Raw genomic sequence first — 26,949 nt, 5'->3', positions numbered from 1 at the left:
CACAGGCTAAAACTTTGTTTATTTACAGAGTTCAAAGGACCTGCTCTGAAAAAGGAATAAGCTGTATAAGTAGTATGGAAAATGAATAAAGCCTGGATAATGATATGTAGATGAATACAATAAGCCCCCCACTTTTCTTCAAGCTAGTTATATTTAGTACAAACAATAAATTACTTGTGTTCATCCAGACAAGTGTTCTGTCACCGGTTAAATCAGACTTTAATCCAAGTAATATTTGCTGCATGGAAAGCAAGACCTTATATTTGATGTGCTCATGCTCATTTGCATGCCATTAACCAGAATGCTTTTCCAGCAGACGTTTGTTTGAGCAGTGATACTGCTGGACTTCAGGGAACTAAATGAAAGCATCCCCTATTTTACACAACTGAACAGACATTATGAAAGGCCAGGAACACACACACTATCTTCACACTAAAATGTAGGAAGTTACCCCACTGAACTAAGCGTCCAAAATCAGGACATGGGAAGTGTGCTAATCCACATAAAGTTAGAAAGTAAATCTATGAGTCTGACAAAGATTATGGTGGGAAGGTTGGGCTCAAAAGTCAAGAATCTCTCATTATTTGAGAAATGCTTTCTAGAGGCCAATCTAAATCAATGCTCTTTGTGTCAAGGTCAAATTAACCTCTCATATAAATCTACTGAAATCAATAGATACGCCAAAGATGAATTTGGTTTGCAGTATTTTCACTGTCACTATTGTGTTTAAATTTAAAGATGATTTATTTTAGTTAATTAAAATACATCCAGCCAATACTCTGGACCCACAAAATCAAAAACAAAATGTCACGGAGGACCAGTCCAACATTTAAAACCCTCCCCCAAAGCCTGAGAGAACAAGTAGGTCTTGCAGCATGATCTGGAAATCAACAAATGCAGGGTCCATTTAAAAAATATTCTACAGCTGAGGACTGCTTGCCTCCAGCCCCATTATGGTCAAACTTGGGCACTGTTAGTTTGAGTACCTCAGTTGAGCTCAACTGCCACAATACTATGTAAAGGGAGTAGAATGAAGATGAAAATAACGTCCCCACAATCTCTGTTCAGATCTAGCAACAAGTCCTGCTGGGCCCAAAGAGAAATCTCATGCCTCCTTGGAGGCATGATCTCCTACATGAAGTAGAGTGGGCCATGGAAAGACCAAACCCAGTTTCCTGGGTCTTACTACTGCAAAAGTAGAATAATTTAAATTAAGGAAAAGAGAAATAAGAAAGATTACCTTTGACCAAAAGTTGTTACCATCTGATGGCTGTTCATTGGCCTATGTGATCCAGTTCTCAGTGGACTAGTGCCCATATCACAAAACCCAACACCACAAAAGGTACTAACTGGCAACTTGTTGGCAGTCTCACCAGAGAGGCCAATAACTGAGTGAGCATGGAGACTAAATTCCCTCTCATCCCTAGAAGTGATCCCTTCAGGTCAGGGTTGATGCACATTGGTGGGGCAGAGTGGGGGAAGCTTGCACTCCCACTGTCTGAGCTGTGCCTGTTCTGTGGATAAAAAAAGGGCTTCAGTCTCCAGGGCTGTCAATCCAGGTCCCTTCACGCGAAGGTGCACTACAGTCACACCAGATTTTTGTTTTAAAAAGAGGGATTATCTTACCCAAAGAACAATCCTTAAAATATAGCTTGACACTTTGTAGAAAGGAAAAAGCTAAATATCATGTCTTATTCATTGACAGAAATACAATTACGTAATGCTTGGCGGATTCCCCCACGTACCTTCTGTGTTGTTGTGTTTGTCGTCTGTGTTGAGGGTTTAGTGAATGTTATTTTCACAGGAGACATGTGTGGTGGTAAGGAGTTGGCAATGCTCTGCATGATATTACTCATCTTGGGGCTGCCGCTTACAGGCACCGTGATAGTTTTAGTGACAGGAGTGACTGCTTTCGGGACTTCTTTCAGAAGAACAGGAGAGGAACTAGAAGAGTTAGTTCGTCGTCTTTTACGGGGCTTTTCATCATCATCTGAGCAGCTGACACCTGGAAGAACAGGACTTTTCAATTATATAGCACTTTTCATCTGACCATCTCTCCCTGCTTTCGAATAACATTAAGCTTGTTAAGTCGTACATTTATTTTCAAATGGGAAAACACAAGGCAGAGAGAAGATAAAACTTTCCAAAGGTCACAGCAAGTCCATGACACACCTGAGAACAGAATCAGGTGTTCCAATTCCCTCCCACAGATCACACTTGTTTTCATAATACTGAATTTCTCTTAAAAAAAAACAGAACACTAAGGGTATTGAGTAATTTTGCAGTTTAATTCTGGTTAAGAAATTAAAAGAATGTAATAACCTGTGTGGGGCTTTTGCTATTCTGTGTAAAAATGGCAGAAGTTACGCTAATGAGACTGCACATGTGTGAGGGGGATGGGAAGACATTTTTCAAGTGCGTTCCTGTTCAGAACTCCACATTCAGCTTTTCTAGCAGTTTTCATCTATGGCAATTTTCCACATGTAACTAAAATTTCCCCCTTTGCTTCATCACACCATGCCCCCTTACCCCTTGTGCCTTCTTTAATGCAACCCAGTACATTTTCAGCAGCATCCCTTTCTCCTTCAAATAGCTTCTGAAGATCTATTTATCATATGATGCATTCCTGATGCCAAGACCACATTCCACTTTGTCAACTTGTGCCTTTAGCAGTTTGAAGCAGTGACTATTTTGACACATTTACTCACATTTTGAAACTTCTACCAATATGCAATCCTGCAAAAGAAACTTTTTGCCTCAAAAAAGTTTCTTCACCCCCACAATCACCTACCTCAGGTGCAGAAAATATATCTGCTGTAACACTCCGCTGAACCACTGACAATAGCTTTCTAGAACATGCTCTGTTGATCTTGATAAGCAGTATGGCGCTACTTTCATAAAATACTAGACCTCGTCCAAGACTGTCTTACTTCAGCTGGCCAAAAGGGTCACAGAATGTCAGACATTATATGCATGGAGGTGTATTGTAACCCTCTTTGACAATATCGCATACAGCCATGATGCCGCTTATGGGCAACAACATAAGTCAAAGGCGATGAGTTGAAAAACATGCTAAATGCCTGCAGTTCACCTTTGTACAAGATGACTGGAGATGCTCATGGTCAGACCCTCATCTTGCAAAAGAAGAATTAAATCTGCTCTCAGCAAAAATTCAAATGCAAAAAATTGAGGGATTGGATGATTTAGGGAATTGATGAGATTTTTTCATCCCTGTATCATTTGTTTGAATCCAGACCAGTCTTATAGTTATTACTAAGGCTATGATTTTGTCATGGACATTTTTAGTAAAAGTCACGGAGAGGTCATGGGCAATAAACAAAAATTCACATAAGCTGTGACCTGTCCCTGACTTTTACTAAAAATGTCCATGACAAAATGGGGAGGGAGGAGGGTCCAGCACCCTACCCTGCTGTGGCTGGAACTGCGGCCCCTGCCCAGTGGCTAGGAGGGACCCTCACCCGCAGCTGCGGAGCTGCCGGGGATCCCCTGACGCCTATGTGTAGGCTGGGGAGCTGCGGGGGATTCCCCTGCCAGCAGCTGCAGCTGAGGAACTGCCAGGGATCCCTCCCACCCCGGCCTGCAGGGACTGGGGACCTCTGGGATATTCCCCCCTGCACCTGTGGGGGCTGGGAAGCTGCGGGGCCCCCGCCACTCTGGGCGGCAGGGGTACCCTGCAGCTCCCGGCCACCAAAGGCAGTTGGGGTGCGCTGCAGCTCCCAGCCACTGCAGGCTGAAGTCATGGAGGTCTGCGGAATTCACAGATTCCATGACTTCCGTGACCTTCATGACCAAATCATAGGCTGAGTCATTACTATGTGATAGCATTTTTTTAAGGTTTCGATTTCAGTTGTTTGAGCTAAGAGAACATCAATTTTTCTAGATCTTACATCTGAAATAATGTACCTTTCTATAGTAGGTAGGGCAGATTGATTTAAATCCAAGTAATTTACAACTGCAAGTAGGAAACCTTGATTTAAATAATCAGTTTTAATCTCCATTTGCATTTGTACTTTTCAATTATTTTCCTAAAGAAAGGTTTATTCTCATTGGTTGATATAAGCATTAAAACACGTTGATTTCCCACCAAATAAAACCTTTAGACTAAATTTGGTATTTTTTTTTGCTAACCAGGAGGATATACTATATCTGTACATTTATTTTAGTATTCATATGGCTTAACATACATTTATTCAAATTCTTAATTTTAATTTTTTTTTTAATGTTAGAAAATGGTGAATTGATCCAATTCTTATGTATTAGGCGGAAATTTTTACTGGGCATTTGTGTCAAGCTACACTTGAATGGAATTTGGAATTAAATTAAAACTGTACACAAGCAGCATTTTTAAATTGTTACTTCGTTAAGTAAAGTAATGTAATTTAAAGTAATGTAATGTAATTTAAGGTAATGTAAAATTACCTTAAATGTGCTGGATACACAAGAAAACAAGTTTACCAAAACACGTTTGCATTTTAAACTGATTTATTAAGCAAAGGAAGTATTAACTGTTAGTGAATTGACGCATTGTTTCTGGTCACCATGGGCCAAATATTGCAAAGATGTGTAGATGCCTTTCTAAGGTGATTTCAGTACGAGTTAGCTGCCTAACCTGCTTGGGCATTTTTGAATATCCCAGCAGACACTTACCTGCATCTTCAGGTACCTAAATACTTTTGAAAATCTGACCTCATAACCTTCAAGTATTTAGAATTAATCTCATCATCTCCCACCCGGCTTTTATTTTTAGACAAACTTTCCTCCTTTTTCAACTCCCAATCAGTTTCTAAATTTTGACTGAACTAGTCAAAATGAAGAAAATATTCTCTCTGCACTTGCTAATTACCTTTGGTTTCAGTTTAGTTACAGCTAAAGCTTTTCTGGAAAATGTAAATTGCATTCACTCCTTTATAAAGACTGAAAACAACAACAGATAATTACTTAATTACATTACATTGTGACATTTATAAAGCTTGAGTTGACCTCAAAAGCTGTTTTCTCTCTGATTCTGTATGTAATTAAAAACAGAATAAAAATCTGAGGAGGGCTCATTGATGCAGCATATTTTCTATTTAAATTATTTCAGTAGATTATAGCACATTGACACTAACACAGGTTATCAACTTCAAATTTAATTTTAGATAGGGTTATTTTTTAAACAAAAATGTATATACATTTAAATAAAAAAATCTGATTTCTGATTATTTTAAAGTCATCAATTTTTATCCGCCGTGATAGTAGGAATAGTAAAATGATGTAGTTGGTTTCTAAGCCTGTACTTCCCAACACAGTGCAAAACTATAGGAGTATGCAAGCCACAGCACTGTGCAAGTAAATTGTAATAGAATCCCTGCGTGAGGTTAGTTGTGTAGTTTGTTTAAAAGTTCAGCTACTGCTCAGAAAAAAAACAGCAGGAAAGCAATATTATTTTAAGTTTATATTCTTTTGGTAATATCCATAAAGGGCCAAATCCTTACCTGATTTACATCAGGTAAGGATTTGGCACTTTACCTTGACATGCCATATCACTTGCTGCTTTAGGGCACATGACTGCTTGTAGGAAAATGATATTCCTAGAAATTCTCCTGCTCATCTGAGAAGGGAAAAAGGGTTTCTCCTCCTTCCCACTCCCTCAAATGACAGCAGTCGGCCAGGTGCATACTTTGGGGAAGAGGTGAAAGGGAAACCTTCCTCTGAAGCATTAGCCATGACCACATCAGAGGCAAAATTCCAAACTAGATGGACAAATGATCCATTATTGCATGGCAATTCCTAGGTTTTATTTTTCATACTTTGCACTTCTGTTATCCCATACATCAAAATATCTCCATCAATGAATTGAGCCTCAACATACCCTGAGGAAGGGAAGTATTAATCCCACTTTAACATCTTTGTGCCTTAGTGTATTTATCAGTAAAGTGACTTGCCCAAAGTCACATAGTAAATTTGAGGCAGAGCTGGGTCTAGAACCCAGATTACCTGAGTCAGAGTCCTGTGCTTTAACCACAAGACCATCCCCTTTCTGTTTTGTTAATCAAAGTTACTGGTATCACTTACTTTTGACGTAAACAGTACTTCCACTTGGCAAGACGACTACATTGGAGGCTGGACTGGCAGGTCTGGGGGACTTCACTGTTGCTACACTGCCACTTGGAACAGGGGTAGATGTTGGGGTTGAAGTGGTACTTGTGTAGGAATAGCAAACCACCACTGAAGAGGAGAGAAGACACCTTCCACATAACTACAGTAAATAATTCCATTATCCTAGCACTATTTTGACAGCTTTGAAGATAAATTAAAGCCTAAGGCTTATTGGGTCACTATCCACATTTTTGCCTCTGCGGTCCTGCTACTGTGGAGTGGTGTCCTCTCTGACCCAAGAATGACCATAGAATTAGTTGCTTTCAAAGCAGATTTTAAAACGTTTTTATTTGAGAAGACCTTAGAGACACCATTGATATTATTTTCTTTTCTACTGACTGTGTGTTTTATATTATAGTTTATCTTATACATGTTTAGTATTTAAATTAACTTTGTTTTAATGTGCTTAGGACTCTAGCGTAGATCAGTGATATAAATATAAAATTGTTATTGCATTGTGTTCAGTGGCATGTCAGTCCTAGAATCAATCTGAAAACCCTCTTTAAATTAAGACAGATTAATGTATTTTAAAATGGTTTTCCTTGTTTAATTGCTGTAACATTGATGTTTACAAGCATTAGTAAGACAAAGCAGGTGGTATAACGTTTCCCAAATCTGTCAGAAAAAAACTAATTCAGGAAGTGTTAGGTTTTCTGTAACTGTGTAAATATACTGTAATTAAACCCATAAAACAAAGTAAAATAAAACTTTGCAGCTTAGATGGAGTTTGTAGGGGGTACGGGCAGGATGGGGGTGGCATCTTTTGACTTGTTAATTTAGAACATTTGATCTGGAGTGACAAAATAAGAATGGAGATCCACGTCATTTTGCAAAGTCAGCTTTCTGAGTATCACTGTACCTTAATGGGGCCTGTAACAACAACTTTTTTTATTTCTTTCATTTTTAGGAATTTAACTTTGCACCATTTATAGCAACTGCCACACTTTACATCTTCCGAACATTTAAAACATATGTGGTTTACATTTTTGCTTTTTCCTTCGCATAGATAGTGAACCAGTCAAGTTCCTTTGTGCTTTTGGTCAATTTCATATTCCGGTTCCTAATGCACTAGCACAGGGGTTCTCAAACTTCATTGCACCGCGATCCCCTTCTGACAATAAAAATTACTATATGACTCCAGGAGGGGGGACTGAAGTCTGAGTCTGCCTGAGCCCCGCTGCCCTGGGCGGGGGGCCCAAAGCCGAAGCTCAAGGGCTTCAGCCCCGGGCAGGGGGCCCGTAACCTGAGCTGTGACACCTGGGGCTGAAGCCCTTGGGCTTCAGCCCCAGGTGGTGGGGCTCAGGCTTCGGAGCCAGGTCCCAGCAAGTCTAAGCTAGCGCTGGTGACCCCATTAAAACAGGGTCGCAACCCACTTTGGGGTTCCGACCCAGTTTGAGAACCGCTGCACTAGCACAATACTACATTTAGGTTGCAAAAACTCCTAAAGGGACTTCAAATCCAATCAGATTTCATGAAAACATTTCTATTAATATTGTATGAAAATGAAGGGGGATTTTTGTTTTTTATTTTAAATATAACCTACACACTTTGGATCTAAGCTAGCTTATGGTATCCCTTTAAAATGTGAAATTGTTCTTCTCACATCCTCACTACTTGCAGTAAAATATTGGGATTCCCTCACCTTCTTTGTTCCCAGTTTCTGCAGGAACTGGAAGAGATGCATTGTGCTGAATAGCTGCATTGGCAACAGCATTAGCTGTTACAGTAAAGGCTGTTTGTGGAACCAGCCGTGGCATCAGCGGCACCAGTCGACGACCTTCTATAGACCATTCTGAAGAGCTGTTCGGTCCAGACATACTAAACAGAAATGCATATTATGTGAAAGTGTTCTCTTATCCAGCACATTTACTGACTAAATATACTTTTCCAACAGAAAAAAGCTACTAGATAACAGGATTTCTCTTCTAGTGACAGCCTAGAATATGCACAGTAAAACATAACTCAAAAAGCAGACTTGCAAATTAGTGTATATTATACTCCTCTAACTAGCTAAAAATATCAGAAGCACAATGTTCATGAAACAGCTATCAAACTAAGTGTGCTATAGAAATAATCGTTTCTAAGGCAGATCTCGTTCTACTTAATTAAAAATATTCTAAGCCCCATCACAATAGCCCAAACAAGATTGCAACATGTCAAATGACTCAGCCCATGCATTTCCCTTAACAGAGGCCAACCACCTGGTCTTAACTTCTAATTGGCCTCAAAGTTTGAAGACAAAATAGAATACTTAACAATCATGTTGTCTCCTTTTTCAGCTAGGCAGAAATGCTTCTGTTTTGTATGACCATTTCACTGAATCAATGAAGCCAGAATTGTAGACTATAATTTTCAATGAGAGTTTCATTTAACTTATTACCACATACTGAAGAACTACTTTTAACTCTGGCTAACAGTACTAAGTAACTAGTAAAAAAATTAGCGCTAATTAGTCTATTTCTCAGTTAAACCCAGATTTGTTTCAGCATCTTCCATAAATTTTCTTACAGTACTTACTGATTAGCATCAATTGAGGTAAAATTTAGAATTTTTGTTGACAATAACTGCAAACATGAGTTTATATTAAGAGTGCTAACTCCAGTATATCTAATGGCAATACTGCACTTTCCTAGCATCACTAAGAATTAATCCACATCAGTCAAATGAGCTCTCTGCTATATTATTTCTTAATGTGAAACACAGAAAAGAGATTTACAAAAAGATATGGCATTCCATAAACTAGCACCCCCTTTGGGTTTCCTACTGTGTGTTCTAGATTTTAATCCCCTTGAGGTAGAAACTGCATGAGTTTTGCAAACTGCTGACATCGTCATCAGCATTTAACAGGAAATTCAATTTAAGAAATCAATCCTGATTGTTTTATTAAATAAGCTATTCTTTATTCACTTTTTTTAAAGAAAAAAATCTGAACTGTTGTGCTATGTAGTTGTTTAATAGGCCAGACTATTTCCAAGCCTTTAAACCTGAAACATTTGAATGAGAGGTTTTTCGTAGCAGTGGGTGGGTGAGATTCTGTGGCCTGCGTTGTGCAGGAGGTTGGACTAGATGATCATAATGGTCCCTTCTGACCTTAATATCTATGAGTCTGACAGTTTACAAAAGAATATGCCTTTTGGTAAGTCTCAGTTCAAAATATTGCTAACTGATATGATAGGCTCCTTATACATGATTGCTTTATTGCTTTTTCCCCTATAATTTCAGAATTGTAAGATTCACACTTAAAATCTATAGCTGTTTTATATTAATTTATGAAAATAAAGAGAAATTCTTATTCTCTAGCTGAACATTAAATAATTTAAGGCATTTCTTTCCCCCTTAAAATAAAATCTCTCAAGCCATTTATTTAATTCTGAAAACTACTTTTAGATAATTAGAGTACTAAGCATCTCACTTATCTTTAAGTGAGCACCAGTTTCTCTCCCCCAGTCATGTGGTCTTTGGGGAAAAAACCGTAGGGAGCTAGCTAGAGACTGAAATTGGCACAACAGTTGCAGAAAGCAGTTCAACCATGTCCTGCTGAACTGGGGGATAAATATGGCCCAGCCAGGCCACCCTTCCCTCCAGAACCCAGAACTGATACCACTCCCCACCCCTTAGGGAACTAGGACCCAGGGGGCATCCCCTTCTCCACAGCAACTGTGAGCTTTGGGAAAGAAAACACAGGGAGGAGCCAGCCAAAACCAACACTGCCACAGCAGCTGCATAGGCCAGTTCAAGCAGGGAGTAATGGACAGTGATGATGTCACACTGCTTTCTGAAATTTTCACTCTAAACATTTTCTCCAGTGTTGACTGGCTGTTTGCTCCACCCTCTCTGACCCCCTCCCTCAAGGTCACCAAAGATCCTTTATCCTTCCATTTAGCTAATCCTCTCCTATTGTAACCCAATCAAAAAGATTTAAACAAAACTAAAATCATGGCAAAACATGAAGCTTGCAGCCATCACATTGTTCACTCTCCATATACATTTTATCAGTTTCCCTACTTTCTGTTTGTCTTATCTATTTAGACTGTAAGCTCTTCAAGACAGGAACTCTCTCTTATGCTATGTTTATATACGACACAATAGGGCCGCATTTTCAGCTGACTCCTAAGCACTACCTTAATGAACAAAACAGTGACTCATTAACCGCAGATTTCAACAACTTCCACACATTTTCCGGTAGTACATACTACAGATCTGCAACAGCTGAGGGTATAGTTACATGTACTACTACAATTGTCAGCTGTGTTATTCCTTCAAGGTTGCTAGTGGTTTAAAATCTCTAGTATTTGGCTTAAAAGATAAAGGACTGCCCAATGCAAAGACTATTTGCTAACTTATGGAAGTCATGTTCAGTATGAGTAATAGCTTACTTATGCGCAATAGTTGTTAGCCGTTCATCATTTACGGCTCTCCGAACTTCAGCACGATGGCGCTCAGTGGAAATGCTGTCAAAAAAGAAAGCAGCCAATATATTTTAGATATGGAAAGACAAATATATTTATCTGATCCTGTTAGCAAAAATGAAAATGTTAGAAACAGCACCACTCTGGTGGATGGAGGGGTCAGCATTTACATTTTAGAGATTGCCACTTGCTTCTCTTCCCTGTGACAGTGAAAATGAAGTGTTTTATTATTCAGAAGGTAAAAGATAATTCTCTGGCCTAGAGAATAGAAAGGATTTCACCATAGTTACTAGAGATTACATTAGTGGCTACATGGCTGGATTTCCAATTCTGGGTTCCAATCTTACAAGGATGGAAGTGAGGAAAATAATTTCATTTGCAAGTTAAGCAAATGCGACCAGGAATCATTGAAAGGAAAATAAATATGGGTTCAAAATAAATATGGAATCACGGCTATATTGTTTGTTGTGTCTCTTTTCTGATTATGAATTCATTTTAAGAGCTGAAGATGCCTCTGGTAGGAAGTATGTGCAATGCTTTTAAAAGAAAACAGGCCATAAACCAATTATACACTCACCACATTTACCATAAGTAGTGTGAGGTTTACCTAAGCACTTTGGAGAGTTCTCCAAGAAGGTCTTTCTTTTCCTTGGTAAGGTCCCCCTGTGCACGCAAGGCACTGATAACTCCAGCATATGCCTCCAGTTCTAAGGAAATATAGAAATATGATTAGCTCTTAACCATTAACATCAAAAAGGGAAAAATAAAATCATGGGTTTAAATTCAGTAGATATACATCTGTCCTATGATCTTCACTGTCTGCTAAGATGCTAAAACATAAATTTCAAGGTCTTAATATACTGGCTCTGCATAAAAATACAACAACCTTAACTCAGACATCGAGTGAATGACTTATTGTTCTAGTTATTGAACATTTCACAAAAAATGTGTGACTGAAAACCTTGTTTTAAATTAGCAATCTAAACCCTTTCCACACTAAACATAGCTATACAAACCAACAAAATCAAATCCCAGTTAACATAAAAATAAGTATTAATAGGGACAGAAAGAGTAACAAAAAAGACCGACTAGTGCACAGATAGCAGTCAGATAATAGCTTCCAAAATAAGCAAGACTTGCATTGTTTTCAAAAGCTGTCAGCAAGTGAGTCCAGTGGACCCAAATTACAAAACCAGAGAACCATGCCCAAAACAATTCCTACACCCAGCCCAGTTCTGACGAAACCTAGGGGAAAACAGAGAAGACACACTGGTCAGCCATAACCCCCAAACCAGGACATTGGGCAGACAATAACTGCTTAAGTATTTAAGGCTTAGGTAATAAAGCATTTTATATACAAACCCAATTGCTGTCTTTAAAGTCAACATTTGCTAAGGTACCACACAGTAATACGAGAGATACTACAGTGTTTTTCTGTGCTTAGACTATGAAGTTACTTTACTCAGTAATCACTCGATGTCTGAGTTAAGGTTGTTGTATTTTTATGGAGAGCCAGTATATTAAGACCTTGAACTGTATGTTTTAGCATTATAGCAGACAGTGAAGATCACAGGACAGATGTAAAGTGATGCACACTCGAAAACATAATCCCAACTATACATATAAAATGATGGGGTCCAAATTAGCTGTTACCACGCAAGAAAGAGATTTTGGAGTCATTGTGGATAGTTCTCTGAAAACATCCACTCAATGGGCAGCGGCTGTCAAAAAAGCGAACAGAATGTTGGGAATCATTAAGAAAGGGATAGATAATAAGACAGAAAATATCATGGCCACTGTTGGAAGACAAGATACTGGGCTGGATGGACCTTTGGTCTGACCCAGTATGGCCATTCTTATGGCACCACCTTCCTCACTCCTATCCCTAAGTAGTACAGACAAATTGTAACTGGTGCAGTCTCTATTCAGTCAAGGGAAATCCAGTTAAATGGCCGAAATAAGGTATAAAATTAGGTTTAACAAACAAATGAAAACAAGCAAATTCAAATTTAAGGCTGCCACATCATCCCATATTTCATGCTTCCTCAGCTATGTACTGCAAAGATCCCAGGGCAGTGCTAGATATCACACTAAGATATGATTTAAGTATTGACACATTTTTCTAAAATCTGCTATGGCGTTTAATTTACTATGGAGTATCTGAGCCTTGTAGAGTGGTCTAATGGATACAGCACTGGACTGGAAGTTAGGAAACATGGGATATATGCATTGCTCTACCACTGACCTGCTTTGTGACCTTGAGACAGGGCAAGTCTCTTCACCTCTCTGTGCTTCCATTTCCTCTCCCTTGTCTATCTTGTCTATTTAGACAAAGTTCTTTCAGATAGCATAAGCCTCTGTCTCTGTCTGTACACCTGAAATCTCATTTAGGGCCTCTAGGTGCTACCACAATACAAGTAATACATTTTTAAATAATAAAAATAATGGTTCAGATTCTATACTCAATGTGCTGTCTCTTAAAAACAAAACCCCCTCCCCACGATAACGGAGCAAGATGAGAGAAAATAGTTTCACCCTTTTCTCTCTCTAATAATAATAGTTTTATAGCATAATCTGAAGACCTCAAAGAACTTTACAACATTAATCTTCATGCCTCTGATGCAAGATACGTAGTACAGTACTTCACTTTTTTTATAGATAGATAAAACAAAGCCCAGAGAGGTTAAGTGATTTGCCCAAGGTTACGTAGGAAGTCAGAAGAAAAGTCTCAAATATCAAATATCAACTCCCTCTACTGTGTTCAACCACTAGACTATGTTGCCTAAATGAAAGTCTAAAAAGAAAACTAAGATTTTTCTTCTTCCAATATTAAAATGCTATTAAAAACTATTAAATATAATTGCCTTACTACATATGCATGTTATTACAGATATAATACCCAGAAACTTTCTTACAGATAGCCCTTTTCATTTGGGCAAAGCATCCAGAATTCAACGCATGGCTACAGCAATTCAAGAGGCTCCTATTGTTATGACCATTAAACTAATTGAGATTGTTTTCACCTCTCCCAGCCAGTTCCTGTCCTTCTGTAATTGAAGACTGGAAATATTGTATTGCGGGACATTTTCTTTCATTAAGAATCTGCATTACAGTAGTTTTACTGATGTAACTCTAACCACTGTGACAACTAAACATGGGTAGCATTGCAAGATTCATTTTGACCTTCATATGTTTTCTCTATATAAAACCAAAAAAGGAGGTAGGAAATTAATCAGACATAGCAAACTGAGGAGTTACTCACTATTGACAGAAATGTCTCCTATTACACATTAATGTGCATGAAAACATCATAATTTGCAGTGTAGGTACCATCCAACCAAAATGATTCTATGAAATTAGGTTTAAAACCAGCTCTATTCATTGAATCCATAAAGAGCATCCACCCCTACCAACTACTATCAAAGCAAGAGCTGTGAAAACAAACACTGACACCTACTGATCACTTTCTGTATCTTATATGTTGATTGCAAACATATGAAAGTGTTTAATGAAGACAGTGGGCTGGCAATTCTTTAAACAGAGATAGATACACAAAGTCCCAGCAGCCAGGCGGATGGAGGAAGCAGAGAGCCACAAATTGTACCCAGTTTGCGAAGAATCCTCTTGCATTCATCCCTGCTGAGATCCAGAAGGGTTGGCCACACAACAGGCATTCTTTCCCTGCGTTTGTGCTCCCACAGAGCTCAACCTCCCTGAAAAAGAATACAAATACTGTAAGTAAAAGTCCATGCTCTACATCTTAGAATTTGATTAGTGCAATCTCTCCCATCCTCCAGCCTGCTCAGAACTTCACCAAGGTCATCTTCCTTTCCATCCACGTATTCCCCTGCCTGAACTCCTGCAAAAGGCTTGCCATTTCACTATAAAAGAATTCTGCAACTTCACTCCAGACATTGACTTCCTATAGCCATTTCCTCAGGCTAGGTCTACACTTGAAAATTATACTGGATAGCTATGTCAGTCAGAGGTGTGAATAAACCACACCACTGAGCACTGTAGCTATGCCAACATAACCCCCAGGCAGACAAAGCTATATCGATGGAAGAGTGCTTCCACGGAGGGAGCTAATGTTCAGAGAAGTGATGTTCTTATACTGACAGAAAAACCTCTTCTGTCAGTGTAGGTTGCATCTACATTGTGGGGCTATGCCAGTATGGCTCTACCAGAGTAACTATGTTAGTATAGTCTCTTTAGTGTAGATACACCTGAGGGTCATCCTAGCCTCTCTCCCGGCAGATGCCTATATCTTTCTCAGATCTTCTTTCATGCCATGCTCTCTCTTATATCTGGAACTATCTCTGAATTGATGTAAAAGTCCCCTCCCTCTCCTTACGCACAGAGCATCTATTATAGGAAGTCTTCCAGCTACAGTGACTCTACCATCCATGGGAATATATTTGGCATTTGTCTGTTATGTTGCACACTGGCAAAAACATCATGAAAATGTACTTGTTCAGGCACACTACAGGCACAGTATCTAACTTGTCCAACCACATCCTGACAACGATGAAAACCACTCATTAAAATGATTTTATCCACCCACTAAAAAAATTACTCGCCAGAGGCAGACAGGTTAATAGACTTGTGCAAGACCATGCCAATACTTGTACTGCACTTGGGCCGTTAGACTGAAGCGCCACAGAGCAGTGATTATGGTTCTGTGTTTAGCAACGTGAACAAAAACAAAGCATCGATCGCATCATACACTTTGCACGAGATGATCTGGCAGAGCACGCACAGGAAACTGTGACAGCAGACCCAGGATGCACCTACCCCTACTCCCAAATTCATTGTACCCATTATCACTACCCTGTAATTGTCCTGGTCTCAGTGAAAACAAATGATCCCATACACAAACAACAAGAGGTGATGGTCAATGGGCGGGCAGGAGCTTAGTGACCCCCAATACAACCCCCCAAGATGGAGGAAGTGAAATGCTTCCTCTAGCCTCCATAAACTTGGGGAAAGGGACAGGAACAGCTCCTTCAACCCCCAGCTGACAGAGCTGCCCCTGCTTTCCTCAGCCCGAGGGGGGCAGGCTTTGTGGGGGAGGGGTGGAGCACACAGCTCCCACGGCGTGGGGGGAGATATACACTATCGCCCCCTCTTCTTTCAGCTGGCTGGGGGGGGGTGCTGTGTGTGTGGGGGGGGGCACAACTCCCTCCTTCCTCAGCCACAGCCCAGGGGGTGTTGTGTGTGTGCACACATGGAGGGGAGAGGGATGCCCAGCTCCCTCAGCCAAGCCAGGGGTGTTGTGTGTGTGTGGGGGGGGTGCACGGCTCCCTCAGCCACAGCCAGGGAGTGTTGTGTGTGTGTGGGGGGGTCCCCACAGCTCCCTCAGCCACAGCCAGGGGGTGGTGTGTGTGTCGGGGGGGGTCCCCCCACAGCTCCCTCAGCCACAACCAGGAGGTGGTGTGTGTGTGTGTGGGGGGGGTCCCCACAGCTCCCTCAGCCACAGCCAGGAGATGGTGTGTGTGTGTGTGGGGGGGTCCCCACAGCTCCCTCAGCCACAGCCAGGAGATGGTGTGTGTGTGGGGGGGGGGACCCCACAGCTCCCTCAGCCACAGCCAGGGGGTGTTGTGTGTGTGTGTGTGGGGGGGTCCCCACAGCTCCCTCAGCCACAGCCAGGGGGTGTTGTGTGTGTGTGTGTGGGGCGTGCACGGCTCCCTCAGCCACAGCCAGGAGATGGTGTGTGTGTGGGGGGGGGGGACCCCACAGCTCCCTCAGCCACAGCCAGGGGGTGTTGTGTGTGTGTGTGGGGGGGGGGGTCCCCACAGCTCCCTCAGCCACAGCCAGGGGGTGGTGTGTGTGTGGGGGGGTCCCCACAGCTCCCTCAGCCACAGCCAGGAGGTGTTGTGTGTGTTTGTGGGGGGGGGTCCCCACAGCTCCCTCAGCCACAGCCAGGGGGCCGGACGGAAGCCTCCCGCTCACCCCGGTGGGCGGACGCGTCGCCCTCCGCCAGCCGGGCGGGGGGAAGCGGGAGCTGCCCACTCCTGCGCCTTTCACTGACGTGGACACAGCACCCAACCAGCCCACGGAGGGGCCAGTCGCCCTCCCGCCCCCGCCCCAGCTCCCGCGGGGAGGGGACCCACCTGCCCGGCCGTTCCGGGAACATCTAAAGGCTCCTCAGCGGCAGAGCCCGGGTGGCTTCAGGTTTGTTTAGTGGCGGCGGCAGGCAGCTCCGTCCAGCCAAGATGGCGGCAAAACAGCAGCTCGCATGCGCGGCCGCGCGGGGCCGTGTGGGAATTGTAGTTGCCCCTCATCGACGCCCTGCCCACGGCCCGCTTCAGACGTCACGACGTACTCGCGGCCGTTGCGCGAGACAAGGGGCGGGCCAGCTTCCAAGACGGTGGCTTGAGGCCGCCGCGCGGCGCCCGTCTGGGAGGCGTAGTCCCTTTGTGTATGACAACGGAGCGCCGGCGGGAGTCTTCCGCCACGCCCAGCGCCTTGGAACGCACGACGGAGCGCGAGAGGGGGCAGACTTCCTGCTCGCGTTGCGCGGCGCGGCTCAGAAGGGAGGGGAGGTGCAAAGCAAGTTGCAACGTGTTTGCCCTGCACCCAGCGCCATTGTCCTGGGGCTCCACTTGGCACCCTGGGGCGAAGCGCACCCAGGCGCTAGCCAGAGCCCTCTGCATAGCCGAGGGGGGGGCTGCGTTCCTGGTACCCGGGCTGAGAGGCTGTCAGGGAGTTAAGGCCCTGCAGCCTTGCCACAAGTCTTCCTTCTCTCACAAGTCTTGTGATATTTGTTTGCCTTAAACCCTCAGCTCCTGGAGTCAGTATGAGCCTCCACTTTCATTTTTTAAAAACAAAAAGTCCTCCTGGCTAAAGACGAAAACTCCACAACGGGAGGCCAATAAAAAGAACTCTGAATTTATTATTTTTTTTAAATCTCCTACTAATCCACAGAGACCTCCCTACCAACACTGCAAAAAGAAGGATTCTAGGTGGACTCCTCCTGAAGGTTGAGACAGCAGACTGGACTTCTACATACAGTGCTTCCGCCGACGTGCACGGGCTGAAATTGTGGAAAAGCAGCATCACTTGCCCCATAACCTCAGCCATGCGGAACGCAATGCCATCCACAGCCTCAGAAACAACTCTGATATCATAATCAAAAAGGCTGACAAAGGAGGTGCTGTTGTCATCATGAATAGGTCGGAATATGAACAAGAGGCTGCTCGGCAGCTCTCCAACACCACTTTCTACAAGCCATTACCCTCTGATCCTACTGAGAGTTACCAAAAGCAACTACAGCATTTGCTCAAGAAACTCCCTGAAAAAGCACAAGATCAAATCTGCACAGACACACCCTTGGAACCCCGACCTGGGATATTCTATCTGCTACCCAAGATTCTGCCCTCCGGAGAGTCCTCTCCACTTCCCGTTGGGAAGTGGCAATGCTCCTCCCCAGACCTGGCTGCATTTCAGAGGCGGGGGAGCAGAGCCCTACCTCTGACCATGCAGCCTGTCTCTCCAAGGGAAGATCATCATTCCTCCCCTTCTTAGAGGAAAAACGGCCAGGCTGGGTTGGCAAATCACTGGAAATCCTGGGCGCCCCATCATCTCAGGCATTGGCAACCTGACAGCAGGATTGTCTGGCTATGTAGACTCCCTCCTCAGGCCCTACGCTATCAGCACTCCCAGCTACCTTTGAGACACCACTGTCTTCCTGAGGAAACTACAATCCATTGGTGATCTTCCTGGTAACACCATCTTGGCCACTATGGATGTAGAAACCCTCTACACCAACATTCCACACGAAGATGGACTACAAGCCGTCAAGAACACTATCCCCGATAATGTCACGGCTAACCTGATGGCTGAACTTTGTGACTTTGTCCTTACCCATAATTATTTTACATTTGGGGACAATGTATACCTTCAGATCAGCGGCACTGCTATGGGTACCCGCATGGCCCCACAGTATGCCAACATTTTTATGGCTGATTTAGAACAACGCTTCCTCAGCTCTCGTCCCCTAACGCCCCTACTCTACTTGCGCTATATTGATGCCATCTTCATCATCTGGACCCATGGAAAAGAAGCCCTTGAGGAATTCCACCATGATTTCAACAATTTCCATCCCACCATCAACCTCAGCCTGGTCCAGTCCACACAAGAGATCCACTTCCTGGACACTACAGTGCTAATAAACGATGGTCACATAAACACCACCCTATACCGGAAACCTACTGACCGCTATTCCTACTTACATGCCTCCAGCTTTCAGCCTGACCACACCACACGATCCATCGTCTACAGCCAAGCTCTGCGATACAACCGCATTTGCTCCAACGCCTCAGACAGAGACAGACACCTACAAGATCTCTATCAAGCATTCTTACAACTACAATACCCACCTGCGGAAGTGAAGAAACAGATTGATAAAGCCAGAAGAGTTCCCAGAAGTCACCTACTACAGGACAGGCCTAACAAAGAAAATAACAGAATGCCACTAGCCGTCACCTTCAGCCCCCAACTAAAACCCCTCCAACGCGTTATTAAGGATCTACAACCTATCCTGAAGGATGACCCAACACTCTCACAAATCCTGGAAGACAGGCCAGTCCTTGCCTACAGACAGCCCCCCAATCTGAAGCAAATACTCACCAGCAACCACGTACCACACAACAGAACCACTAACCCAGGAGTCTATCCTTGCAACAAAGCCCGTTGCCAACTGTGCCCACATATCTATTCAGGGGACACCATCACAGGGCCTAATCACATCAGCCACACTATCAGAGGCTCGTTCACCTGCACATCCACCAATGTGATATATGCCATCATGTGCCAGCAATGCCCCTCTGCCATGTACATTGGTCAAACTGGACAGTCTCTACGTAAAAGAGTAAATGGACACAAATCAGATGTCAAGAATTATAACATTCATAAACCAGTCGGAGAACACTTCAATCTCTCTGGTCATGCGATTACAGACATGAAAGTCGCTATTTTACAACAAAAAAACTTCAAATCCAGACTCCAGCGAGAAACTGCTGAATTGGAATTCATTTGCAAATTGGATACAATTAACTTAGGCTTGAATAGAGACTGGGAGTGGCTTAGTCATTATGCAAGGTAGCCTATTTCCCCTTGTTTTTTCCTAACCCCCCGCTCCCCCCCCCCAACGTTCTTGTTAAACCCTGGATTTGTGCTGGAAATGGCCCGCCTTGATTATCATACACATTGTAAGGAGAGTGATCACTTTAGATAAGCTATTACCAGCAGAAGAGTGGGGTGGGAGGAGGTATTTTTTCATGCTTTGTGTGTATATAATAAGATCTTCTAAACTTTCCACAGTGTGCATCCGATGAAGTGAGCTGTAGCTCACGAAAGCTTATGCTCAAATAAAATGGTTAGTCTCTAAGGTGCCACAAGTACTCCTTTTCTTTTTGCGAATGTTTTTTAAGTCAATCTCATGATTTTGGGTGGGCCTGATGTGTGGTTTCTGAACATTTGGGGCTCGCCATACTGCTTTGGTCATATGGCTTTTCCTTTATCTCCATGGTAATAGGTTTTAGGTTGATGGGAAATTCTGGGTAGGTCTCACAAATTTACATTATTTATGATAGAATGTGGGTGCTGTGAATGTTGAATCACCCTCAGTCGTGTAAGTGTTATGGGCAAAAAGTCTCCACATACCTCTCTCCTATGAAAAAAATAAGATAAAACAATTTCCTTCCCTCCCCCCCCCCCCCAAAAAAAAAAAACAGATCCAGTTGGGCTCCATTCTATGGGCTCCCTGTGCCTATCAACTGTGAGTACAGTGACCGTGTGGTCCCAAAAGCCAGGAATGTTGTTTTCAGACCCTCATCCTGGATATGGAGTGACCCAGGCCTCAGCTAGGGGCTATGCCTACTGTGGGGGGAGGCAGAGGCAAACCAATACAATGGAGATAATTTTAAACTTTATAAAGGAAAAACCCAGAATTTAGGCAGGAACAATAATGTATACATAATAGAATAATATAATGTTCTTGCTTAGGAAAATAAACTATAAATTACCAGCATTATAAAAAGTTTTTTCTAAAACATTGTGTCACCCTAGGGGAATCAACTCCTTCTCTCCCTGGCTACAAAGTCCAGCTTCACCAATACTGTCCTGCTTCCACTTTTATCTGGTTTGTGATGCTCCTTTGCTTTTACCCTGCGATGACCACATGTTTATCAAACAGGTCCACCTGTGAACTACAGCCCCTCACCTGGAGAGCCACACCCATTGTATTTCCCTCTGTCAGCATCCCAGTGGTTAACCTCACTGGTCATAGGCTCTGTGCCCCTTGCAACCAGACCCCTTACACATGGCCCTTCATGGTCCAGCTTCTATTAATGCAACTTCCTCTGGTCAAGCTCCTTTTCACCCCAGCAGAGTCTCTTTTCACCTTCTTCTCTAACCAGCTTCCAACTACCCCCTTGGTGCAGATTCTGAGCTCCTCTCATGGGCTATTTCTTTCCCCAAAACAGCATTCGAGGCTGCTGTACCATAGCTGCAGCAGGTGCAAATGCCAAGGTCAGAGTTACTACACTTATTTTAAAAATAAAAATTGTATTAGAAAAGAGCCAAAGTGCACGCAAGTAGAGCCACCTGTACACGTTAGCTGAAAGAAGAGTTTGGCTTTAAACGTTGCACGAATTCAGTGAGATTCAGCAAAGTTAGTGCAGGGGGGTATAAATTGCACTTCCCTTTGCCAACACTACCCTGCCCTGGCAAACTTTGGGCCAGATGCTGCCAATCCTCATTTGTGATGTCAGTGAGACAATTTGGCAAGATCAGGCCCAAAACGTCCTATGGATATGGTGGAAGACAACCTTTTGTGGTTCATTCAGTGACAGCAAGGATTTTCCGTAATGCATTTGTGTAAAAAAAATGTATTTGGCACTTTCTGCCCAAAAATTGTTTTATAAAAAAGAAAAGATACTTAAATATGTTCTGTCTGAAGCTGCAGCTGCTGTCGTCCTGCTGATGTTGTAAGATGATGTCCAAGAATGTAATGCAGCGGCAAAAAGGGATAAAGTCATGGGGTATATTAATAGGAGTGTTGTATGTAAGACACAGGAAGAAATTCTCCCGCTCTACTCAGGACTAGTGAGGCCTCCACTGGTGCAGTGTCCAATTCTGGCCACCATACTTTAGGAAAGGTGTGGACAAACTGAAGAGAGTCCAGATGTCAGCAACAAAAAATGACAAAGCATTTAGAAAACCTGACCTATGAGGAAAGACTATAAAAAACTGGGACTGTTTAATCCCAAGAAAAGGAGACTGAAGGGAGGACCTGTTAAGTCTTCAAATATGTTAAACGCCGGTATAAAGAGGATGGTGATCAATTGTTCTCTACGTCCATGGAAGGTAAAACAAGAAGTAATGGGTTTAATCTGCAGCATGGAAGAACTAGATTAGATATTAGGAAAAACTTTCCAACTATAAAGGTAGTTAACTCTGGAATAGTCTTCCAAGGGAGATTGGAGAATCCCCATCACTGCAGGTTTTTAAGAACAGGTTGGATAAACACCTGTCAGGGATGCTCTAGGTTTACTTGGTCCTACCTCAGCGCAGAGGGCAAGACTTGATGACTTCTTGAGGTCCCTTCCAGCTCTACATTTCTATGATTCTATCTATGCAACTAGTCTGGAAGTTTAACTCTCCTCTCCCATATTTATATATGCCATATCCTTTTGCTTTCATGGTGTCACCAGAATCATGGTCAACCAACAGATGTCAGGGTTGATTTTTGTCTGCCACCACACATTTGAGCACATCTTAAAAGGGATACAATTCTGGAGGTGCACTCCTTTGCAGTTTAACTTGCTCTCCTTTTTCTCCTTGCACACTGAAGAGAATTTCTCCCTTTTTTGTGTCGGGAGATAAATAATGATTAGCAATAAAGCTACTAAAAGCTTTCTTATGATTTCCGATTTCCTCTTGCAAATACGCTTTGCATTTTAATAGCAGGAAACCTGCATAATTTATTGTACTTAAACAGTATAATTTAAAAAACAACAACCAGGCTAGATTTCATTCAAAGATATGAAGGACAGCCAGATCATTTCCCATAAAGTGCATTTAAAGTATTATCTTGCAACCATTAGTAAGTCGTAGAGAGATCCTGAAAGTGAAATAATGCTGACCTTAGACATGTTAGAAAACTCAAGAATGATAACATAATTAAGAACTAAGCACACACAATTTCATTAATAAAAGGTTTTTTTAAAGGATAAAGAGAGAGTGTCATATGTACAGTGACAAGACCGAAACAGTCCCTACTAAACATAAATGGAATGTGGACACATCTGTAAAAGCCTTTTTGAACAACATTATATTTTGAGTAAGTCTTATACTGTTAATTGTTAAAATAGAAGAACAATCATACTAAAGGTACTTAGAGGGTTTATAAAGTTTTTTTCCTCGTTTTTTATACAGCATACATACTCTATAAAAGCCTCATTACTAGAAACAAATATCTTTAATGGGCTATGTACATTCTGCACTCTCCCTCTTTTCAAGAAATTCACATCTGAAAGCCATCATACTAATAAATAGGAGTAGAATTTGGCCCAAGCCTGTTACAAAAGATATTTTCATATTTTTTTCAAGTTGTGGTGAAAAGAAATGTTTCTGATCATCTTGACAGGTTTCGAAAACAAGCAGGACTTTAAAAATTGATCTACCTTTCCATTGAATAGAAATAGACGCATTAAAAATAACTACATCTTGATGAGCATCCCAATCCTGAAAATATGCATATGTTTAACTTTATGCACATGAATAGTTTGTTTGATTTCAATGGGACTCCTCATACCTACCTAAAGTTAAGCTTGTGCAAAAAAGCGTTGGCATAATCAGAACCTTCGTTTTCACTTAAGGTCTGTTCCTGCACCACTAAAATCAGTGGGAGCTTTGCCTTGACTTGAATAATTGCAGGACCAGAGCCTCAGCCTACGTCTACACTGCACGTCTTTCGGTGGGGTATGTACTTGGGTAGCACCCCGGCACGGGTTTAAGTAGCAGTCTACATAGTGAGGCATGGCTTACTACAGACATGCCTGATGGGTGTGGGTATGTACGCAAGCATATACCCTACTCAGCTTTCTACTCACCCAAGCCATGCCTTCCTGTCTAGCATGCTATTAACTGTGGAGTGTCCTGGTGTCTCCCAGCTGATGGAGCCTTTCCCTGCTGCAGCAAAAGGTTCCATCAGCTGGGAGACAGCAGGACGCTCCAGCACTCTGGCAGCTGGGAAAGGCTCCGCTGCAGTCCTCCGTGCCACAGATAAGGACTGAGGCAATGGGGAAAGGCTCAGAGTTTCCCCCTCCCAGAGCCTTTCACTGACACCTGCAGCTACACACAGTAACAGTCCATGCACTGTGGACACAGCTTGCTTTTTTCACTGTGACATACCCTCTGAGCTGCCAAAAGTGGCATGTAGCGTAGAGGTAGCCTTAAAAGTAAATGCTATTGTTAGTTACTTTAGTTCTTATCCACAAAGGTATTTGATGCCTAAAGCCCAGACTTAGGTGCCAGGTCTTGGGTTTAGATGTCTAAGATCCTAGTTTTAGCCTCCACTGCGATCTCCACAACTCCTGCTGAACGCTGTAGGTGCCAAAACTCACTCAGAGTCTAAGTTTTCAGGGTAAGAGTTTCTGCCTCTGGGCATTTGCTCTGCAGTGTCACTCTAGGTGACAGGATGCCAGTCTCCCACCTGAGCCCAGAAAGATCCATGAACCAAGGGAAGATAGGCAGTGAATACCTATCTCATGTGCAGTGCTCAATCAGGTAGGCAAGCTCAGAGCCCACTACTGGATCAGGTTCCATTCAAAATCCAGCTGGAGGAGGAGGAGGAAGATGTTAGTGCCCACCTTATAACTTTGAGACCAGAGATTAGCGCATTCACCTGGGATAAAAATGACCATACTGGATCAGACCAATAGTCCATCTAACCCAGTAGCCTGTCTTCCAACAAGCTCGTGCTAGATGCTTCAGAGGAACAAACAGAAGAGGGAAATTTTGACTGATCAATCCTGTAATCCAGTCCCAGTTTCTGGCAGTTGAAGGTTTCGGAACACCAAGAGCATAGGTTGTGACCCTGACCACCTTGATTAATAGCCATTGATGGACCTATCCTCCATGAATTTATCTCAATCTTTTATCTATACTTTAGGCCTTCACAGTGTCCCCAAGCAACAAGTTCCACAGGTTGACTGCGTTGTTTGAAGAAGCACTTCCTTATGATTGTTTTAAACCTGCTGCCTATTAATTTCATCAGGTGACCCTTGTGTTTTGTGAAAGGGTAAATAACACATCCCTATTCATTTTTTCTATATCATTCATGATTTTATAAATCTCTATTATGTCCCCCATAAATTGTCACCTTTCTAAGCGGCACAGTCCATTTTTTTAATCTCGCCTCATATGGAAGCTATTCCATCCTCCCAGTCATTTTTGTTGCCTTTCTCTGTACCTTTGCTGATTTTAATCTACCTTTTTTTAAAATGGGGCAACCAAAACTGCATACTGTAAAGATCCAGGGACTAGAACCCAGGTCTGTAGAGCCTGGGACAGCTAATGGTCCCATAGTGCCACCAGAAGACAATACAGAGCTCCCCCCAGGAAGCTCTGTGGAGAGTAGGCAGCACAGGAAGTATCACCCAAGAAAACCAGAGTGACAGTGCCTTGCAGCCCTCTGATTGGCCAAGCACCCTATTTAATCTTGGAGAGTTGCCCCAGGAACTCGTTTGGACAACCACACAGATTTCAGGCCTGTGGTAGCACCTCGCCATCTCTGATCCCAACCTGACTTTTGCCTCCTAAATCCAGACTGATACTATCCCTGACTCTGACTCTTGCTTATTGAACCCAGCTCAAGAGATACCTCTGATTCCCAGCTCTGGGGTCCTGAGCTGGGGGTATTTTGACTGTAGCCTCTCTATTGTGGGCTCATGAGTGGCTGACTAGAGCATTCATAAACACAGCTGGGTATGATTCCTGCCTGTGGATGTTGGTATGAGTGGAAGCTTGGAGGCCTCTGCAGCTTGTCACAGTGCAAGAGGGAACCCAGACTGGTGAAAAAGCGCTCAGTTGTACCTCAGTTCCTGGTGGCACCCCAGTGGGACCCATCACCACCACCCCCATGCTCAAGGCTTGTCGCCCTGTCAAATAAAGCTATTAGGTTGGTTTGACACAACTTGTTCTTGACATATCCAGGCTGACTGTTATTTATCACCTTATTATCTTGTGTTTGCAAATTGATTGCTTAATTATTTGTTCCACTATCTTTCCAGCTACTGAAGTTAAGATGATTGGTCTATAATTCTCCAGGTTGTCCTTATTCCCCTTTTCATTGATTGGAAAAGGGCAAATATAGTACCAGTCCTCTGGAATCTCTCCCATTTTCCGTGACTCTTTGAAGATAATTGATAGTGGCTCAGATACCTCCTCAGTCAGCTCCTTGAGTATTCTAGGATGTATTTCATCAGGCCCTGGTAACTTGAAGACATCTAACTTGTATGAGTAATTTTTAACTTGTTCTTTCCCTATTTTAGCCTCTGATCCTACCTCATTTTCACTGGCATTCACTATGTTAGATGTCCAATTGCTATGAACCCTTTTGGTGAAAACTGAAACAAAAAAGTCATCTAGCACTTTTGCCATTTCCACATTTTCTGTTGCTTTCCTCCTCTCATTGAGTAATGGGCCTATCCTGCCCGTGGTCTTCCTCTTGCTTCTAACGTATTTCTAGAATAATCTCGTTTTGTGCCTTGACCTTCCTAATTTTTTTCCTACATGCTTGTTGATTGTTCATCGTTTGTAATTTGACCTAGTTTCCACTTTGTGTAGATTTTTTTTTTTGGTGTGTTTCAGACAATTTTTTATGGAGCAAGGCAGTTGCCTAATTCCTGCAAAAAGGAGTTTAGATGCATAAGCTGCTGACTCAGGAGATAGGCTCCCATTCATGGATCACTTAGCGGAGATAGGTTTCAGAGCAACAGCCGTGTTAGTCTGTATTCGCAAAAAGAAAAGGAGTACTTGTGGCACCTTAGAGACTAACCAATTTTTTGGGGCATAAGCTTTCGTGAGCTACAGCTCACTTCATTGGATGCATACTGTGGAAAATACAGAAGATGTTTTTATACACCCAGACCATGAAAAAATGGGTGTTTATCACTACAAAAGGCTTTCTCTCCCCCACCCCACTCTTCTGCTGGTAATAGCTTATCTAAAGTGATCACTCTCCTTACAATGAGTATGATAATCAAGGTGGGCCATTTCCAGCACAAATCCAGGTTTTCTCCCCCCCACCTCCTCCTGTTGGTAATAGCTTATCTAAAGTGATCGCTCTCCTTACAATGTGTATGATAATAAA

General features: G+C 42.6%; 2 protein-coding genes across 8 annotated transcripts in view; one reads left to right on the top strand and one right to left on the bottom strand.

Moving 5' to 3' along the window:
* EMSY (EMSY transcriptional repressor, BRCA2 interacting) overlaps positions 1-16,799 on the bottom strand; it is a 53,415-nt gene extending 36,616 nt beyond the window's left edge. For 4 of the 6 annotated variants that reach the window (XM_048839814.2, XM_048839834.2, XM_048839824.2 and 1 more), the window contains exons 1-7: positions 16,682-16,799; positions 14,173-14,281; positions 11,176-11,275; positions 10,536-10,610; positions 7,802-7,977; positions 6,076-6,228; positions 1,746-2,005 (exon numbers count right to left, since the gene is read on the bottom strand). In XM_048839814.2, the coding sequence (XP_048695771.1) occupies positions 1,746-2,005; positions 6,076-6,228; positions 7,802-7,977; positions 10,536-10,610; positions 11,176-11,275; positions 14,173-14,242 (834 nt within the window). In that variant the 5' untranslated portion in view covers positions 14,243-14,281; positions 16,682-16,799. The remainder of the gene's footprint in view (positions 1-1,745; positions 2,006-6,075; positions 6,229-7,801; positions 7,978-10,535; positions 10,611-11,175; positions 11,276-14,172; positions 14,282-16,681) is intronic. The other 2 variants (XM_048839853.2, XM_048839869.2) reach the window with 1 other exon arrangement.
* Positions 16,655-19,959, top strand: LOC125632178 (uncharacterized). 2 transcript variants are annotated; one of them, XM_075126171.1, is made up of 2 exons: positions 16,655-16,742; positions 17,496-19,959. In XM_075126171.1, exon 2 carries the CDS (start codon positions 18,313-18,315, stop codon positions 19,672-19,674), a length of 1,362 nt encoding a protein of 453 aa, XP_074982272.1. In that variant the 5' UTR covers positions 16,655-16,742; positions 17,496-18,312; the 3' UTR covers positions 19,675-19,959. The 2 variants fall into 2 exon arrangements, with proteins under 2 accessions (XP_074982272.1, XP_048695915.1); XM_048839958.2 differs by lacking the exon at positions 16,655-16,742 and adding an exon at positions 16,839-17,113.
* The last annotated feature ends 6,990 nt before the right edge of the window (positions 19,960-26,949 follow it).

The sequence above is a fragment of the Caretta caretta genome, chromosome 1, assembly GCF_965140235.1.
Source record: "Caretta caretta isolate rCarCar2 chromosome 1, rCarCar1.hap1, whole genome shotgun sequence".
Lineage (NCBI taxonomy): Eukaryota > Metazoa > Chordata > Testudines > Cheloniidae > Caretta > Caretta caretta.
The sequence above is the reverse complement of the archived record's forward strand: the minus strand, read 5'-3'. Positions and strand labels throughout refer to the sequence as shown.